General features: G+C 41.4%; 1 protein-coding gene across 1 annotated transcript; it reads left to right on the top strand.

Annotated features, from left to right (window-relative positions):
* The first annotated feature begins 191 nt into the window (after positions 1 to 191).
* On the top strand, positions 192 to 15,305 carry TSPAN8 (tetraspanin 8). Its single transcript, XM_009812436.2, has 8 exons — positions 192 to 251; positions 4,832 to 4,894; positions 7,601 to 7,729; positions 8,370 to 8,444; positions 8,530 to 8,637; positions 10,339 to 10,488; positions 12,582 to 12,665; positions 15,252 to 15,305. The coding sequence occupies exons 1-8, from the start codon at positions 192 to 194 to the stop codon at positions 15,303 to 15,305; spliced, it is 723 nt and encodes a 240-aa protein (XP_009810738.1).
* The last annotated feature ends 4,452 nt before the right edge of the window (positions 15,306 to 19,757 follow it).

Genomic DNA, 19,757 nt, shown 5'->3' with positions numbered 1-19,757 from the left:
ACCTGTGGTATAGGAACTATTTAAATAATTGTCGATGCCTTGGTCACAATTTTTGCTTTCAGTAGCAGAGCATGGTGTATTTGACATGGTTTGAGAGGTTTTCTGAAGACACAGGAACAACTTTTATATCGAGGTCAAACTCTTAGGAAAGTTTCTTCTGCAGGGCTTGTTTTTGTCTCAGCTTGTTGAAAATGGCGGGTGTAAGCAGCTGCATGAAGTACTCCATGTTCATCTTCAACTTCTTATTTTGGGTAAGTTGGTGTTTAAATTGTTATTAGTGATGCATGAAATGTGTTCAACATTATCTGAATGCTGTAGTCAAAGGAATTGTAAAGAAAATAGAGCATAAGTGGAACCAGAGTACGATTCTAAATCAGGGAGGGGGGAATATGTTTAACTTTTGCCCTTCCCTCTGTCTTTTTCCTTCAAAATAGCTTTCCCTCCACATTCAAAAGTAGACCGGCCATGAGTCTGTCTCCCTGCCCATATTGTACCCCTCATGTCAAGGGACATCACTCATTTCAGTCAGAAGATAACAGTCGCCCCACTTACAACGCATCATTCTCTTGCTTTCATTGTCTGCTGCTTGCATCCAAATGGCATAATCCTGAAAATGTAGTTGCAACAGAAGATATGGAAAATTCACTTGTATTTTTAGCCTCCTAATTGATAAATGGTTTTCATATCCTTCTTTGTGGTTTTTTGCTTTATGTTCAGTGCATAATTAGTTTCTGATGGTGGACAGCAAATATTTGTAAAATGGTATGGCCTGGCAGTACTGCCAATAGCTGTATCAAGGCACATACAGCACAGGGCAGCAGGCAGGTTTCTGGGTGTTGTTTGAACCGTATTCGTCTATCACATCTCAGCTGGTTTGCAAGAATTTCATGACCTGGAAGCTCTGGAAAGGTTTGAGTTAAAGAACATTTCTCTCATGGGCCAACCTCACTGTCAGCTTTCCCGACAGAGATTTGTCAGGTTCACCAGAGGTTCACTGAAACCAGAAGTGGAACTACTAGCCACATTATGGGCTTTGTCTCAAGGGATTTTTCTCAAGTGAAAAGGTGATGCCATTCAAAAGGGACCACAAACAGTAGCCTTGGAAAATTTGTGGCTAGCCAAAATGAGAAGAATTAGCAAAATTCTTTGATTGCTTGTGGACCTCACAATGGAATTCCTAACAGGCCAGTGATGGTTTGGACTGCCTCCCCACTCTTCTTCCTCAACCTCCATCAAGGCAGATTGAAGATATTTGACATCTGTGTTGAAGTTTTTCTGCAAAGATAGCTACAAGAGTCCATAAGTTTTTGACTTGGAATTCCTGCCCCTCAGGAAGTTTTTCCTGCTCACACTCAAATCTGTACTCTATACTGGGGAAGAATATGCTAAGAGCATTTGCTGTGCACATGACAGCCTGGATGGGACAGAGGAGGACAGGAGTGCAACTATAGCTACTTATTTTAAAAGAAGGTGTTTAGTACTACCAAGATGGGGAAGAACAGATGTGGTGCAAACAGGAATATGGGCTGATGGAGTACAATGAAACTGAATTCTTTGATTCACATACCTGTCTCTAATTCCTGGAAATCATTAAATTGCTGTAGTAAATTACATGGAACAGTGATGTCTTTACAGACATTGGTCCCACAGCTGCTCTCCCTGGTGCACAAGGCAGTTGGCAAGTGGAAAATTAAACTGATATTGGGAAATGAAGGTGTCTTTGACCTTAACTAGATAAGAGCAACGGCTGCATATTTACCTGGCGTCCTTTCATTTTAAGCCCTTTGCAATCTCTCTGGGAGTGTCCCCTCCTAGGGGACTTGGGAATGGACTTTCCAGCTTTCTGATGCCTTTTTCTAAGCAGCTCTTACAGCATAGCACTAAGTGTGTAAGCCCTGGAATAGTCTAATCTAGCTCTGCAAAGTGGCTCTGGCTTCACTACATGACGTGTACCCCCTAGGAATCTACAGCCCCACGAGCTGCATGCTGGGCTCCAGTGTGTCCATAGAGTTTTGCATCTTCCCAGTTTGGTGAAAGAAAGCTGAGCATGGGCTTTTGAAGACCTGTGCTTTGGAGCTGGGTGCCTATATGGAGCTTTTAATAGTCCTTAAGTTAATCCTTAAGTCAGTATTGTGTATTAAACCTGACACCTAGGTCAGATTTTTCCTCTTTCCCTTCTTCAGAGTTTGCAGGATATCCAGCCTCACCTGCTGCCCTCATTCTGTCAGCTTCTGCTACTCCACATCATGCAAAATTGTAGAATTATCATTTTTTTTCACTAAATATTGATGTCTGATCCTAGTTTGAGGCAACCCGATTAGTGACAGAGCAATCTTTGATCAGTTGTCGATACCAGACTTGCAGTCCCAAGTGGCCTCTTCCCCATACCTTACATCTGAACATCTCGATCCCTGAAAGTAGCAACACAAACTTAGCACATATGCTGAGCTATAGACCACATTCTCTGTAGGACCTTCCTAGCAGTGTTAACTTCAGGTATTTCAAGGAAGTATTCCAGTCAAGTATTTTCCTGAACAGGAGCAACCTTGTAGAAAGCTCCTCCTGATACCCTTAAACTGGTTGCTTAAAAAGTGTGTGACTGTGGAGGGAATTCCCCATAGGTTTGGTATTCCTGTGTCTGAGAAGTGCAAGGTCTCGATAAACTGCTGGTCCGGAGTGACGGCAGGCTCATCTGAGGTGATATTAGTTTAATTAGGCTGTATTTCTTCATCACACCAAGACTGAAGGGCTCGAGAAGAGAAGGACCAATTGAATCTGAGGGACAACAGTCCTGTTCCTGGTCAGTTTATGAGAACATGACGAGGCTACTGATTCTTGGTCGAGGGTTGTAGCAAAACTACGATAGCCATCTAGTTTTGGGAAAATGGGCGAGGACCTTTTCAAAGAAGCTCTTTTTATTCCATTGGAAAATACTGGTTCATTAAAACCAAAATTTCCTGAAATGAAAATTTCTTTAGTCGAAACTTTATTTTAAGCAAACTTAATAATTAGGATGGAGTATTCCAGCAAATTTGAAATGTTCGACTTTGATTCTTTGGGAACAGACCATTTTGATTTGTTATTTCAAAACTTTTCTTTGTGTGTTCTTGTACACATATTATGAAAATAAACAGAAACCAAACATTAAGATTTTACTGAAATGGAGCATTTTTATGAGTCTAAACCAACTCTAATTTTATAATTAAAATGCATACACCTTACTAATAATTTTGATTTATAAATAATGTTTCTTTTTTGAATGGAGGAAATAAATATTGTAGCATTTCCACCTGATTGGTAAGTTCCTGTACATTCAGCTATATTTACTTCTACTACTGTGCTGTATTTTTATGGGAGGTCCTATGTAACCAATAAGGCAGTGGGCCAAATTCTGTTTGGTTTTGTAGGAATAGCTGCTTCAGTGGAAATTCTCACATTAGTGAGCCCGTGTTGTCTGGTATATAGCCACATGGCTCACATAGTGCTGCTGAACAACAACTGAATATAGAGTCATATGATACCATCAGTTTCTAGGCAAATTCAGTGGGATTCAGAAGGTTTCAGTGGGGAGTTCTAGTTAAATTTGATAACATGATATAGCTGTCATCAATTGTACGACTTTCCTTTTCATGTTTAAAATGTACTTATAGGAGCTTTACTTAGAGCAGAAAAATGTGTGGTACTCATATCTGAGTGCTGGCTCTGGTCCATATTAAATAATCTGCTAAAGTCATTATGGTCTTTGATGGTGAATATTATATGAAACCTTTTGCAGGGAGAGTATTTTTTAAGAAAAAATATCTAAAACATATAAAAATAGCTCTTTTAATTTTAAAGGGATAGGAATAGTCCCAGTCTTCATGGGAAGCTCATAACAACATTTCAGGGCCATTTATGACTTGATTGATGACATACAGGAAGATAATTCTAAATTTGACTAGTCTCTGGTCCCCAGTTATCTCTCTTTCCTACCAGTCATCTCAGTAGGCACAATCCTTACACCTGATTAGCCTCTTAATTACCTGTCTCCAACAGTTAATAAAGAGAAATTCTATGTAAGAATCATCACAGACAAGGTTAGGTGTAGGATGACTGGTCCATAGTGGAACAATCAGGATCAACAAAACAGGAGCACAACTAGTGATTAGGGAATGTGTCTGGACCTGGGATTCATCTGCCCTGACTTCAACATCTTAAAGCAAGTCATCCTGCTCTAACTTTCACATGTACACAACCAAGTATGGTTGTTTTCTGTAAAAATGTAATGGAAATAATAACTATAGGCATTTTACAGGAGGAATATTCTAAGGATTGGAGATGGCTAGATATTGTTGTAATAGAAACAGCAGAAAGACTTCATTTAGAACTTTGCCTGATAGTTTTACTGCAGAGACTATATTTCTAGATATGTGTCCTGTATAAGTCTAGAAACAACATTTATGCAAACATCCCTTATCAGGTCTCGTGTGTTTCCATTATACAAGAAACAATGTTCTTTACAGTCATGTTACATACATACAATAGCAATTTATATTCCCCTCTCATCTGACAGAATTTCTGTGTGCTTCCCAACCACATGTATAAATCATCAAGGAAATGCAGAGTCCTCGGAGGTAGAAACATCAGGGATTTGGTGCATAACTGAAGATTTAACTACCCTTATGAAGTTTCCTGGATATGAATCAATATTCTATGCTCCAGCAATTCATGTTTCTTTCACTTTGCCAAACAAATGATTTCAGAATTTTGGCCAGCATCTGGTGCAATTTGGATGCTCAACATTGATCTAAAATTGCTGATGTTTCTAAATATTCTTTATTTTCTTCTGCAGGTGTGTGGTTCCATTATTTTGGGAGTCTCTATATGGATACGTGTTAGCAAAGATGCTCAACAGGTAAATGTATGCAGTCATACCAGAACCACATAAAATGTGGAAGCTACTGCATACACCTTCATTTCCCATCTTCATTTCCACAAATTTGTTATGTTTTTGTTGATGTGGTTTGTGTGGGTAAAGATTAATGCATTTTATGATATTTAAGATTAAACAAGATGGTGCAGGTAGTCAGATAAAGTGATTGATGTCAGCACAGACATGTGACTACAAGAAGCGTCTTCTAGTGTTATTAATGTAGGTTCTTGCAGATGCACACTGATTTCTCTTCAAAAACGTGTCTTTCTCTCCTCTGATGAAAACTAATGATGGTTTTGTTATTGATTTCAGTGTTAGAGAGAATAATGAGGAGCCATGTGGCTCCTAGACGTTTCAGTGTCTTTCCATATTAGAATAATATAGTCATATATATTCCTAGAGTTCCTTCCATATGTTTGTAGGGAATATTTTTACCTTTCTCACTATCTTCAATAACACAATTCTTATTTCCCCAGTAACTGCAACTTTGAAAGGGAGCAAGGATTTTTCCCTTCTGTTTTCAGTGGCTCCTTAAAAACACCTTATCCTTTTTCCCTCATATTTATATAGAAAGAGTTTTAGAGACCCAAAAATCTTTACATAGGATTAAAATGTCCTAACAGTCCTCCTGGAGGGGAGAAGAAAGTCCCTGAGTTCCCCTTCTGGATTTTATCAGGGTTATTAAATTACTTCAGACTTTTTGAGTTTCCTTTGCTGCAAAGCTAGGGAAAATACAGTTTTGAGGAGCCCTTGATCTCGCAGACATGCAACAGAGGCTGGTCCTGTTGGTGCAAAGGCCCTTTGGCCCTGTGAGCCCTGCCAACCTTTTGCCAAGCGTGCTCCCAGTGGCACTGGCCTCTGACTCGCAGCATGTTTTCTGCCACCCTTGAGTGAAGCTGATTTCACAGCTTGTAGATGCCTCTCTGAAAAGCACTGCACGATCTTTGTATGCTGGTGCTTTGTTATACAGACAGGAAGAACAATCTGACTCCGAGGTTTAAGCAGTATATTTCTGCTTGTGAATTTGGGCCATAGAAATGTAAATGAATTTGAAAATTTATTTTCCATACTTCTATTTCCAAAAAGGCTTTCTGGCCATAGAAGTGAAAAAATGGCCAGGTGTGACATGGAAACATTTTTTTCAGCTTTCATATTGAGCCTTTAGTATAGATTAAGTCGCAAATCTTCAGATCACTCCTCTGCTGCTCTACCGCAGTCTGTCAGTTAAGAACAAGGATTTTTAAGTCAGTATTTTCCATCTGGAAATAAAAAGATGGTGGAGATAAGAAGAATGCTTTATATATTTCCTGCCATTTGGCTGATGACACTGTTGCCTTTAGCCAGTCCCAGAGGCCTCATGTCTGGCAGAGGATGGATGCAACAGAACTCAGTTTGTGATGACGTTGTGCCATGGGATAAATAAGGTCATGGTGGAGAGCTCTGCCGTTCTCTGCTGTGGAAGAGGTAGAATGACAACTTTCACTTCTCAATCAACTTTTTGCAAGAAGCTAAAACTGCCATGCTTGCTAGTTGACTGCCTCTAGTATGATGGCTCAGATGGTACAACGGAGCTTGGAAAACCATAACCACTACTATCCTTTCTTATTTTTTGAGAGATTTCCTGTTCAGAAAAGCATACTTAAGTGTGTCCCAAACTGGTTTCCTGAAGTGACACTTAGTACTCCCCAAAACCTGTGAATTAAGAGTAGGGACCAAAACTGAAAGCATTTTCTCACATTTTTACCTCTAAGCAGGCAAAGTTCTCATTCAAAATGAATGTATGTTTTGCCTGAGTAATAGTTGAACAGACCATAAGGATTTGGCTGTAGATGAATAGAGCTTTCTAAGAATAAATAACAGGAGGTTCAATCCAACTTGGAAGGGGAAAGAACAACACATTCTTCAAATTATATTTGTCTATATACCTTTGCAATTTCCATCAGAAGATAAATGTGACAACTTCCAGACATTTTTGCTAATCTTGGCACCAGCCACACTGGAAAATATTCTTTGAACATTTTTCTCTATTTTAGCCTTTGGCCTTAGTCAGTCCTGTGGGAACTGAATAATTTGATATTTAATAATATTGAGGTATATGAATTGTTTAGTTGAATGTCCCACACATCAAAGTACAGTCCTCATCTCTGAGGGTAATATTAGAGATCGTGCCTAAAAAGAAAGAAAAAGAAAGCTGCTTTGGAAAATACATCTAACTGTTTCTCTGGTATATCCAGCATTGCTCTGAGAAGTGTTCTCTCAGGAACAGCCACAGAGTATGTTCCTGGACTTCTAATGATAAACAGAGGTTTTGTTTCTTTAACATTTGCTTAATGTAGGAGAGATTTCGAGATAATCAATTTTGCTACTTCGAGTAAAAAGCAAAGATTCATTGGCTGAAAACTAACTGAAAGCCACTTTAAAGACAAGAGATCTTCATTTACACTGTAAATTTGACTTTCATCTTGTGCAGAAACAAAGACCGTGAAAAGCCAGGTTCTACCGAGCTCCTCAACAAAATATTTAAGAAGGGGGCATTAGAGGTTTGTTTATTTATGGATCAGAATTTCTCCATGGTTGCTAATCAGTATATTTATCAGTTATGAAGTAATTCTCTTGTTTTGGGGGATACAGATGTTTTTAGGAGGAGATTCCTGTAGCTGAAAGATTTTTTTCCCCCTCTCTTTTCAGGAGTTGGAGATAGACAGCAGCCTGTTTGCAGGGGTTGATCTACTGATAGCCGTGGGCTCCATCATTATGGTCCTTGGGTTTCTGGGGTGCTGTGGTGCCATAAAGGAGAGCCGGTGCATGCTGCTGTTGGTAGGAAAGAAAAACATTTGGCTACCTTTAACAAGCCACAGATACATTTGATGGATAAGGTCCTTGCAAGTAGTATCAAATGAGGATGGGGGCCTTTTTGTTTAACCAAATGCTTGATTATGATCATATATTTTCATTGCTTACCTAGTGCTTGAGACCCTTCTGAATTCTAGGGCAGAAAAAATGATGGGTGCTCTCATCAACAAGAAGACAGGGTCCAGAGAGCCCTGAGCATGTCACTAGCTTTTTTTCCATCCAACCATCACTGAAGTTCCCTCCACCATTCCTCCCCCACTACCTATCCCATTTAATTTCATAAATTCCCAGTTGCTCCCTTTGCTGGTCCTCTGAGAACATCCTCCCTGTCCTCCTGCCCAACACCTCTCATCTACACACTGCCCATCGTGCCACTACTCTGGTGTGCACCTTGTTTTGATCACCAGTTGAGCACACTCTTTCTCAAGCACCCCCTTTTCTCATCACCAAAGGGGGAATAACTGGAGCAGCTCTGACTGGAACTTCGGTTCATTCTAACTACATGGTTATGCAAGCACATGAAAGCTTATCATTCACTTAGAAGAAATTATATCATTTTGGTCAAAAGTTCTAGAGCTTTCTCCCCCTTTTGTTTTCTTCCTAGTTTTTTATTGGGCTGCTTCTGATCCTGATCCTTCAGGTCACAGGAGGTATTTTAGGAGCAGTGTACAGATCTCAGGTACAGTATTATTCTGTATTTTCATTGATGTCTTCCCAGAGTTCTGTTTCGACCCTGAAAACTAATAAAATATTTGGACTTGCAGCTTGAAACATCCCTTAACAAGACTCTCCTGGCCAGTGTGAATTCATTGCAAAGCTCTACAGAAGAATCTAAAGTGTTTCAAGAGAAGTTCCAGAAGTTTGAGAGAATGGTAATTAAAATGTAAAAAGGGTAGGGGTTGTTGCTGTCGGTTCCATCTCTAGCATTTGTCTATGCTTCATTTTATGGCCATAGATTTGAATTTCATTCCCTGGGGATGGGGAAGGGTCTGACTTAAATGCAAGTTAAAACACTAGAAAAGGGGCTTCTGCTGTGTTGATACGACATGGGCTTTCTGTGATGATTCCATTGTGCAATAGTATTTATAAGAGCAATGGAGCAAGGACGCACAACATGGAAATGAGATTGCAGTTAGCTAAGCTCTTTCCTGAGAAGGCTGCCTGCTCCTTTGTTACAGCTTTCCCTTCTGAAGGGACATTGCTCCTTCACTGTATCCCAGCTAAGAACTATCCAGTACTCTTAAGGCAAGATTATCCCAGGGATAAGGAAAACTTCAGGAGTGTATTTAATTTGGAATATCCTACTGCTATGAAGTTGTTAAATGCCATACTTTATTGTGTAAGAAGGGGGAAGAAAATACGATAAAAGGGAGGTTTGTTTTCACTGTTGTTATACCTATGCTGGCTTCCCCCACCTGCAGGACCCCAGAAGGTGGACAGTTAGTCCCAGCTGGCCCCTGGGTATCAACAGAGAATACCCTGAATATCACTAATATCACTGATGGTGTAGACCCCTGCCCCTCCCACTAGTACCTGTGTCTATACATTGACAGAGTGCCTGCCATTATATTTTTTTTTAGTCCCTAATGGGTGATGACTTTGATGGGTAGGCTTAAAGAATTCCTATATTTTTAAAGGCTGCTGGTGTGAAGGAAAAGGAAGCAAGAAACAATATTTGGGTGGCTTATATTACTTCCACTTCTCCTTCCCCATTCCACCTCCAGCCCTGTCCTCTGCTTCTGAGCCAGCTTATTTCTTCTGATATAATAAGCAATTCCCTGGAGAGATGATTGAAGGGTGAGCAAAACGAAAAATCCCATAATTACTGTATTAATTTTTAAATAGACCAGGATTGTTTTATTATGTCCCACGGCCTTTGCTTTTATACAAAATTATGTGAATATTTGCAGCTGCTTTTTAAAAGAGGGAGGACCTCAAACCAAAGTCTGCACCCCTGAGCTTTAGTGGCTTGAATAAAGTGGAACATGAAGTGAAACTGCACCTGGTTTAGGTTTCACAAACCCCAAATGGAACCCTGGCCTCCTCAGTCCATTTCTAATTTGTAAGAAAGAGCTAACCGTCATTCAAGGTAGTTGTTTTTCTAGATTTCAGATTTTTATGTGCCTGAATTTTACATTTTTAGCCTGGCTTTTCAAGATGTGAAATGTGGATGTTACTGGAGCTGTTACTTACCTTCTGCAAGTATAACCTGCAGAAAGGAGACTGGATTCTCAAAAAATACCATACCCAGCATTTTTCCATGTTCCAGTTCCATTCTGGCACTCAAAATTACTAGCTTTATAATATGTTAATGTTTTCTGAGCACTGTATACTGAAAATCTGGTCTTTTTTCCTTTTTTTTTACATTTTTTTAAACTTGTGGACTTACATTCTTGTAACTGGTATGGAAATATAAAGGGTGTTTGAGATATACCAATTTGGGACAACTTCCACATGGGAAAAGATGGAAGGAAATTTCTCCTTCGTTGTTCCTCTCAGTTTGCTTGTCTACTCTCCTCGAACTGCAAATAACCACTTTTTTCCTCATCTCCCCATTTCCTCCATTGTTGCAGAACCAGTGCTGTGGTTTGCTGAATGGACCTGCAGACTGGGGAAAAAATTTTAATACTCCTCTTGGTGGTAATCAAATCTGTGATTGTGAACTGAAGAACCCCTCAGCAGACCTCTGCACCTCATTTCAAGGCAGATACATTTATAAAACGGTAAGAAAAATATAAAGTTCCACTCTTCTTTCCAAAAAGAGGTTTTAACCCAAGGTCGTCTTTGGTGACGGGCATAGTCAGCAGTTCTGTGTCTTTCCAAAAAGGCAAAGTTTTGCCTTCTCTTCGTTAGCCAGAATTACCCCCATGCCATCTATTATGAAATTACTGTGCATTCGTGAAATACACTGCTGCTTCCTCTTCCTGGGATGCCTCTATCTTAGTTGTGCAGTGCAGTACCCTTAGGACACCCCAGCAGTCTGCATGGTTACTATGGGTGAAAACTATTATGGCTTTGGGGTCAGGGTATGCCTCTGGGTCAGAGCAGCATGTCAGCTAGCCTTTGGCTTTCATTCCTCCCTCAGAAGCTTATGTTCCCACCCAGGCTCATTCTGGTGGTAGACATGTTGACTCAGAGGCTTTCAAAGGGCTAAGGGACATCACTGAAAAATGAACACATTAAATGCAAGACCTTTGGTGTTTTATAGTCCTTTAATAAAAAACCCCACACTCATTCTGCAGAATCTGCTGGAAAGAAACCTTACATAACATAGGCTTCATGGCAGCATACTCAAAATATAATTTCCTATAACTACAGCATTTTGAAAAGCTTGTGACAGTTAATATAATAATAAGTCAAAAATGTCCGGTGACAGGCAACAAGAAAGCATACTCAAAAATTGGTAGTTGGGCAGCAGAGATCTTAATTAATTAATTTCAAGATTTATCTGTCTCTTTATATGGAAATTTGGACTCCCTGCATACAATGAAAAATATGAAAAAGAAGTGGAAAACTAGCACAAAATAGCTGCATTTTTAGAATGCTGGTGGTACAAAGTTTGCCAGTCTGCACCTAGCACAAAGCAGATTTTAGCAAATGTCCAAATCTGGTTGTATACTTCTCTAAATGCATAGCTCCTTATCCAGGTCCTGCCTGAACACTAATTTCCTCCTTGTGCAGTCCCACAGAAGCAAATACTCTTTTAAAGCAAGGGAACAGTCTGGTTAAGTAGAGGATGCCAGAACCCAATCTGGAAATAAGATGTATACAAAGAGGCTGTTTTGGCCACATTTTAATGTCTTTTTGGCCTCAGGCAAACCCTCAAAGGACACATAAGAAGCCATCAGTGAAATTACTGCAGGTGCAAGATACCGCTCACATGAACATTTCATGGTGGTGTTAGATGCTAGTAAAGACATTCAATTGTTATGACCCAGGAAAAAAGATTTCAAATTCAGTACAGTTCTGAGTCAGCTTAAATGAGGGGTTTTTTAGAAGGACTAGAAGGAGAAGACCCATGTGTTTAATGTGAGGGAGGAAATATGGTGAAAGAGTATAAATATATTTGGCGGGAACGCAGTTGTAGTGTTGGAACAGTACCATAGTTTTGATGGATTTAATCCTTACTTGGCTTTCCCTACAGTTTGCAAAGGAGTATTGTCAATGCCTGGAGAAGATGTAGTCATTATAAGAACAGATGTATGCATTTATTAAAAAGGAGAGTAGCTCTGCATAGAACTTCAGATATGATCATTCTCTTCCTCCCAGCCCCAACCCAAGACCACCAAACATTTGTCAAAATTAATATTTAAGCTAGGTTTTATATCCAAATATTGATAGTTGAGCCTGATTCTAATAATAGGCTTTGAAGTTTCAAATCCAACTATCAGAGTAGTGGTAAACTGAAGTTCTCTTTCAGATCTGATCGTTGCTGCATTGGCTCTTTCCTAGCAGTGAATGATTATCAAGTGAAAGTAAGAATAAATGTTTCTTTCCTTGTCAACTGAAAATCATATAAATCTTAGGCATTACAGCTGCATGTTTTAATTTGAAATTGTACCATTTTTTGGTCAGTTATTAAATTCGTCTTCATATTTGGGAAGGCAAAGACTAGATATCTTTCCCAGAGCACAAGGTACATATAGCTGTGTTCTCTGTTAGCAACAAGACAGAGTAAATTCAAATAGCCTTTCTTTAACACAGAGAGAGAGAGAAAGAGAGAGATGGTGAGAGGAGTTATTTTAGAGGATGCATTCCTCATATCCTTGGGATAATATTGCTTACCTATAATTAATCATTTTGTCTTAATTTTCAGCCTTGTGGAGATGTGATTATCGAATACCTTAAACACCATCTGCTCATAATTATGGGGATCGCCTTTGGACTGGCCATTATCGAGGTACCAGTATACACCATTAAAATATTTAGTAGCTGACAGGCAATATGTTCTACTTAGAAATACACTGGGAATGGGATTAAACACCTGGCTTGCTCAATTAATAGACAAGGGAAAACCACCTCTCACTTTAGCTATAATCTTACTGTTATTTCATATAAACAGTGTACGGCTGCTGAGCTGAGAATTTCAGGTGGGATCAGACCACCCTGCTGCCTGCATAAGTGTATCGCATGGCACTTTTTCTGCAAAGATTTGATAGTCCTGGAGCCAGGCTGTGCCTTGACAGCGAGCCCTGTGGACAGAGGGGTGTGCGGATACCCAGCCCCAGGAAGACATGAGGCAGAATAGCTGGTCTTTTCCTCCTCTTTCCCTTCTTTGCTTGAGGAAAAAGTCATCTCGTAAGAAAACTTAGCCCCTAAACGGCGTATTCTTATCACGGAGAAATTATGGTACAAAATTATTATTCTGAGGCACAATTTATCCATCAAGATGGTGCATGAATGCGCCTGAGTGCACACCTGTGCTGCTCCATATATTCCTGTGTGTAAAAAAAACAGAGTATGTGAGCTCTTTATTTTAATTGCTTCATCATACACTGAAGAATAACATGCAAAATTTTCTCCAAAGAGAGGAGGAAAAACAGTGAGGTTATCCAGTCAGCTACTTGATGAATGATAGGTTTTGATTAGGAGAAAATGACAAAGAAACAGGGGATTTCATCATGTTGCTTTCTTCAGTCATTTTCTTTCTTTTCACTATTCCTCTGTGGTTTCCCTCCTCCCCCACCCCCCGCCGATGGATGTTTGAGGGAAAAGCAGAAATGGCAAAGATTGCTGTGCAGAGTTCAGTCTGTTATTCCGAGTGAAAACTTCTTAACATCATTGGCAGAGGATTGTTCCTCGTGGTAGAAGAGTGGGCAGGAGCCCCAACTCAAAAATACATTTCCAGGAAAATAATAGTAAGCGGGGAAGAGTTACACAGCTGCAGCGCTGGGAGAGGACAGGCCACTAACTTCTTACTCGGCACAGGCTTCATGTTATTTAAGGTGCTATATGTGGGGGGTCAGGTCTCTTGCCTATACGTAGACTTTGGGGGGAAAATAGGTGAAATACACCAATAGTAAAAGGCCTTTAAAAATATAATAGAAGTATAAAATCGGATCCATATCCCAAAGGTAAGTTATAAGGCACTTTGCTCTAGTTACTGCAGTTACATGAGTTGTAGCCTTTAGTTCATTAGCTATCATTCTTTCCTGTTCTCTAGTTGGCATTTTCTGTGGTGGCTGCCTCTCCCAAACATAAGAGGATTAGAAAACAACATGAATAAACAATATGACCTTCAGCTGGTACAAATTGTCAGCTGGCAATTTACACTTGATAAACATTTAGTCTTTCCAAAGATATTAAGATACTTCTCAAGCAATTGCAAATCAAAGGCCACATGCTTAACCATCTCTCTGCTCTGGAAACACCCAGATAAAAAGAAGTGGACAAGGAAAAGCGCTCTCTCCTAGCATCCCCCCTCTGCCTGCTCCATTATGCCACTTGTGGGCCATTAATGGTTTCATCTCACCCTGAAAGAAGGTGAGAAGAAGGGCCCAGTTTCACTTGGGCGCAAGTGAAAATGCAGGCATGGTATGTTAGGGAAGCTTATTCCAGCTGTGCATTCCTCCCCTCATCTTAGCTGTACCCCTGTGTTCTCTATGCTCTCCACCTAAATGTCTCTTCCTTAAATAAATGAAGCATCCTGGTGTTCATGGCTTCATAAATGTCGTTTGGATACTTTGCACTTTTGTGAAACACCTTCACAGACTAGCTAATTTTAAATCCAGAAGGAAGCTTTCTGATCTTCTGATCTCGCCAGCTGTCTGTCATAGGCTGTGGAATTTCACCCAGTAATTGCACAGAAGGTGAACCTACAGAAGGTGACCCTACTGAATTTTATATTTCAAGCAACAGCTTCTTCAGTGGACTCAGTGTTTCTATCCCAAATCTATTACTGATTAATGTAAAATATTTGTTGCATGATCATTTGCTACTCAAAATGGTGGGGTATGTGTATAGATGTATGCCTGTATACAGATACATATGTATGCCTTTACACATATATTTACATAAAAGAGACTGGCAGTGGAAGAAAAGAGATTTCAAAGAGAAACAACCCTTAGAATACACAATGGAATGAGAAAGTTCCTCCAACTTTCTTAGAAAATAAAAGATTGACTTTTTGTCCCAATTTCTTGAACTTCTCAGTATTTTCTGCTCCATTGCAGCTAACAAACAACTGCATTTTAAACCCCCAGAGTTACAGGGTTCCCCATCCACAGAGGCAATCCATCTTTTAAACAAATGACAGTTTTCTATCATGTCTGCAGTCTTACCTGTGGTACATACTGATTTCGTTAAAATGGCTATATTCTGGAGTAATGTTCTTTAAGAATTACATTGGAAAAGTTCTTCTGCATAGCAGATTTAGCCTGCATGTAAATCCAAGACCTTTGCAAACAAAATGTTCCCACTGTGTATCAGTTGTATCCTGGGATTTCCAGGACTGCCAAGTAATACCAGAAATGTCTTTGTTTTCCAGATTCTTGGTTTGGGGTTTTCTATGAGCCTTTACTGCCAGATCCAGAGAAAATGAAACTGTCGAAGTGTCAGAACGATGTCATCAGCCAAATCAAAACCTTTGTAGATAGAGGGATATTTGGCTTGGCACATTCGGATAAATATATGCATGTCCCAGGCAGCTGTTCTGATTAAAACGGCAGGCCTTGTGCACATGGATGCATCACAATTTGCAAAATGACCTCCTTATACTTCATAAGATTTAATGATGTGAGTGTGAATTTTTATTTTCAATAAACGTCTTTGTTTATGTTTCTGAGGAGTTTATTTTGTCTGAAGATAGCATTTAAGCCATGTTGATATTCCAAGTTCACCACGCAGTGTGTCCACATGGGTGTTACGCCACACGTAGCAGAGTCACCCTAAACAGCTGCAAACGATCTTGCGGTGGCTGACTGGTTCGGGGAATCAAATGCCCCCAGGCAGCTTTGTTTGTGGGGCAGAGTATTTTCATTACAAGTGTCACAGGTCAGTTTGACACTCAGTATGGTATATACGGTCAGGGTTTTGTTACTTGTGAGAAGCACGGGGGCTGTCATCCAAATAGGAAAGCTGCATTTCCCTGCAGGGATATTTAAATTAATATCCTGACAGCTGAGATCACAGAATGGTCACTGTCAGGCCCAAATGATTCTTAGATTGCATACGGGAGTTGGATTTAGTGGCACGTGTTTCCAAATATGCATCAAGGGTGAAATCCATGTGGAGGCAAGACGTACACAGAAGTCATGCAGGTGAGGCTTCACCCAGAGCGGCTGAGGTGAGCAGTGGGCTCCCCAGCAGCGGGTGGGCCACAGAGGGCACAGCTAGTGATGCAGCAGCAGTGTAAAGCATTCCTGCCTTTGGATTGACCAGTGCTTGCAGGTGTTGGGGCCTTGAGGCACTGACAGCCCTGACTGTCCCTGCCCACGGCCCAGGACCCCATGTCAGCCCCCTGGGGCCGTCAGCCCCTGCCCCAGCCATGCTGCAGCAGGGCCAGTCTCCAGCTCCCCACAGCCCTGCCCTGCTTGGTCATGGGGTCCCACCAAGCTGGGCCCACCCGTGGGCCCATGTCCTGGCCTGGCCTCAGCCCATCCCCATCCCCAGGATGATGCCTGATGCCGGGGGCTGGGGCTGCCCTGCTGCCCCCCTGCTGCCCTGCTCCTGGCTGGGGCGGTGGGAAGGACGCTGGCTGCCAGGCCCTGCCCTGTCACCCCAGGGGAGCCCGGGTGGGGCCCAGGCGGCTCCCTGACAGAAAGCAAATGGCGTCAGGGAACAGATTTTTTAAAGGTATGCCCATAGGATTCTGCTGAGGTTTTCCACAGCGTGCTGGTGGCCTCACTGCTGTGCTCTGGGGGCTAGCTGTTTCCACCAGGGCCCCATCTTCATCTTCAGGAGCGACTTTAAACACCTTCAGACAGCTGCTCTTAAGAGAAAACCACGTACCATGCTGTTCTACTTTAAGACCCCTCAAGTGCCCACGACTGTCTCAAAGCACACCCAGACTGCCTCCATCTGGACAAAGCCATGCAACTGTGGCTTATAAATACATTAAAAGATCTCCTTGAGCAGAGACCTTTGCCCGTGCCTTATACTGACAGGATTGGGTTCAGGTAAAATTCACCTGCAGCAACCACTTTCTTTTAAAACAGGTCCGGAGGAAAAGTTTCTGTCCCATCCCCCACCCTTTCCCTAGCACTCAGACCTTTAGTCCAAGCAGTGAGAGCTGCTTTCAGAAATTCGTGTGTCTCCCAGGAAAGTCATCTAGCTACCAGACAGTTCTGGCAGTTGCCCTTCCATCTGCCGAACCTCAGAAACTGTGCCAGAAGAATTCAAACTTTGCTAGACCAGAGAAAAAGCATAACTCCATAACCTAGCCATACTCACTGGAAGGAGAAATACTGACTTCTGGTTCCTCCTCCTCCAAAGACTGGTTTTCCTTGGGCATATCTTACCCGTGATTTGAAATCCTGGGAGCTGAGCCTTAATCACCCAGATCATGAGATGGTGGCTAGACTCTTGGATTATCTCTACAGAAAAAATTGGGAGTAGAGGGGCAAAACACAGAGACAATTGCATCTTCCTCTTCCTTCTACTCCTTCCCATGAGAAGGGATGTTTTCCTCTTTGAACAAAGGACCAGAAGGTCTCCCATAGAGAGGGGGCTCAGAGCTGCGGATGCCTAATAGACGCACATGAAGGGGAAATTGCAGCTCACCCTTACTACCAGAAGTTGCTAGCTTCAGGCAGCTGTAAACTTGAGTGTTACTGCTAGGGATTTGTGATGAACATTGACCCGAGGTTGGCACAATGTACGCTGGCTTGGACACCAGTCCAATCCTGTATCTACTCTGGGGGAGACAGATGTAAAAAAGCAACGTGTTCATACATGTAAATTTTGTTTGTCTACAGCCTGGTATGCTGGTTTTGCCTGGGATAGAGTTAATTTTCTTCATAGTAGCTGGTAAGGGGCTGTGTTTTGGATTTGTGCTGAAAACAGTGTTGATAACACAGGGATGTTTTAGTTACTGCTGAGCAGTGCTTACACAGAGTCAAGGCCTTTTCTGCTTCTCACACCACCCCACCAGCGAGTAGGCTGGGGGTGCACAAGAAGTTGGGAGGGGACACAGCCGGGACAGCTGACCCCAACTGACCAAAGGGATATGCCATACCATATGATGTCATGCTCAGCCATAAAACTAGGGGGAAGGTTGGCAGGGAGGCAGCTGCTCGGGGACAGGCGGGGCATCAATCGGTTGGTGGTGAGCAATTGTTTTCATTTGCATCACTTGTTTTTCTTGGGTTTTATTTCTCTGTCTTTGTTATTTTCCTTTTCTTTACAAATTATTATTATTATTTTCATTATTATTTTATTTTATTTTATTGTTTTTTTCTCAACCCACGAGTTTTCTCACTTTGACCCTTCTGATTCTCTTTCCCCATCCCGCTGCAGGGGGATTGAGTGAGCGGCTGTGTGGTGCTTAGTTGCCGGCTGGGGCTAAACCATGACAGTCCTTTTTTGGCGCCCAACATGGGGCTTGAGGGTTTGAGATAATGACAGGTTTGCTTGGAATGTGCTAGATTGAATTTATTGCTGTTATTGCTGTTTGCCTATTAATTGGCAGGCTTCTGTGCTTGCCATGGGGCTTGCCTGCCTCACTGTGTATTAGTCTAGTGCTCATTAGTGGCTGCTTTTTGCTTTCGTTGCTTGCTGTACTGCTTATCATCTGACTCTGCTGTGCCTGGGGACATTTTGACAACAGCAATGGACACAGACCTGGGCTGGCAGATGGCCAGGGCATCGCTGCTGTTTCTGTGCTGCTGGAACTCCAGTGTGAACTCAAGTTGAAGGGACTGTGACCTGTGGATGAGTCCACATGGGAGCAGGACACCCCGAAGCATCTGTGGCCATGAATAAGTCCACACCAGAGCAGGTACATCTCGAAGTGTCTGTGGCCATGGTTATGTCTGTGCCACAGCAGGTGTACCTCTGAAGGGATTGTGGCCCTTCCTACAGTCATGGTAGCATATAATCATAGTACTTCAACATTTTGGATACAGCCCTCAAAATATCCTCCTTTTGTGTCAACATAATGATGTATGATACAACATACTTTTTGGTTAAAACTGTGGTGCCATTAAAATCAACAGCAAAATATTGTCTTCAGTGAGGAACTTTGACACAAGAGTTTCATCTGGAGTGAGGTGAACAGTTCCTCTGTTTATTTAGACAATTTGTCTTTATTTCCTAATGCTCTAAGGAATAAAACTGAAGTACTATGATTATATGCTACTATGACTGTTTAAATGAGATTGAATCAAGGAAGTAATTCAGAATATTACCAACTTGCCACTGAAGTGAATTTGCCTCTAAAACTCGCCCAGTGCCTTTGATGTTGGAAAATTTATTTACTTATAATATTCTGTAGCCTCCTGAAGTTTTCTCCTCCATTTTTCCATGGAAACAGCAAAATACCAAGCACAAAACAAATAGAAATCTGTCTGGATGGGATTTACCTGGCCATACACAGAACTCTACACAGTAGAAATTAATCTCATAGAATCACAGAATCACAGAATGCTTTGAGTTGGAAGGGACCTTTAAAGATCATCTAGTCCAACCCCTCTGCTGTATCTGAGCTACCTGTTTGGACTCTCCTTATAATCAATGAAGAGAAATAAGCACATCTAGGATTTGAGCCATCTCATTCTAAAATAGATGTCCAAAGAGGTAAGATGAGTCATTTGCATTGCAGATAGGTGAAGCTGGAGTGAATGAATCCTGCCCTGCAATACTGAACTTCTTAAAATCAATAGAAGCAGCGGTCAGTCAAGAAAAAGCATTAGTGTAATATTGCATTAGGGTGCATTGATTATGCATTGATACATTGACCTTTTTGCTCAGTCAATCCAGCCTGCTAGGAAATGAGTCCTACTTACTCTCTGGGCTGGTAGGATGGATTCATCTGCTCTGCAGGAAGTCCCTCTCA

Source organism: Gavia stellata, chromosome 4, assembly GCF_030936135.1.
Source record: "Gavia stellata isolate bGavSte3 chromosome 4, bGavSte3.hap2, whole genome shotgun sequence".
Classification (NCBI taxonomy): Eukaryota; Metazoa; Chordata; class Aves; order Gaviiformes; family Gaviidae; genus Gavia; species Gavia stellata.
The sequence above is the reverse complement of the archived record's forward strand: the minus strand, read 5'-3'. Positions and strand labels throughout refer to the sequence as shown.

Bases quoted from the DNA above. Each gene is read 5' to 3' on its own strand.
- TSPAN8 (XM_009812436.2), top strand. From the start codon at position 192: ATGGCGGGTGTAAGCAGCTGCATGAAGTACTCCATGTTCATCTTCAAC. The intron at 4,895-7,600 runs GTAAATGTATGC...CTCTCTTTTCAG, and splicing joins TTAGCAAAGATGCTCAACAG to GAGTTGGAGATAGACAGCAG. The intron at 10,489-12,581 runs GTAAGAAAAATA...CTTAATTTTCAG, and splicing joins GCAGATACATTTATAAAACG to CCTTGTGGAGATGTGATTAT.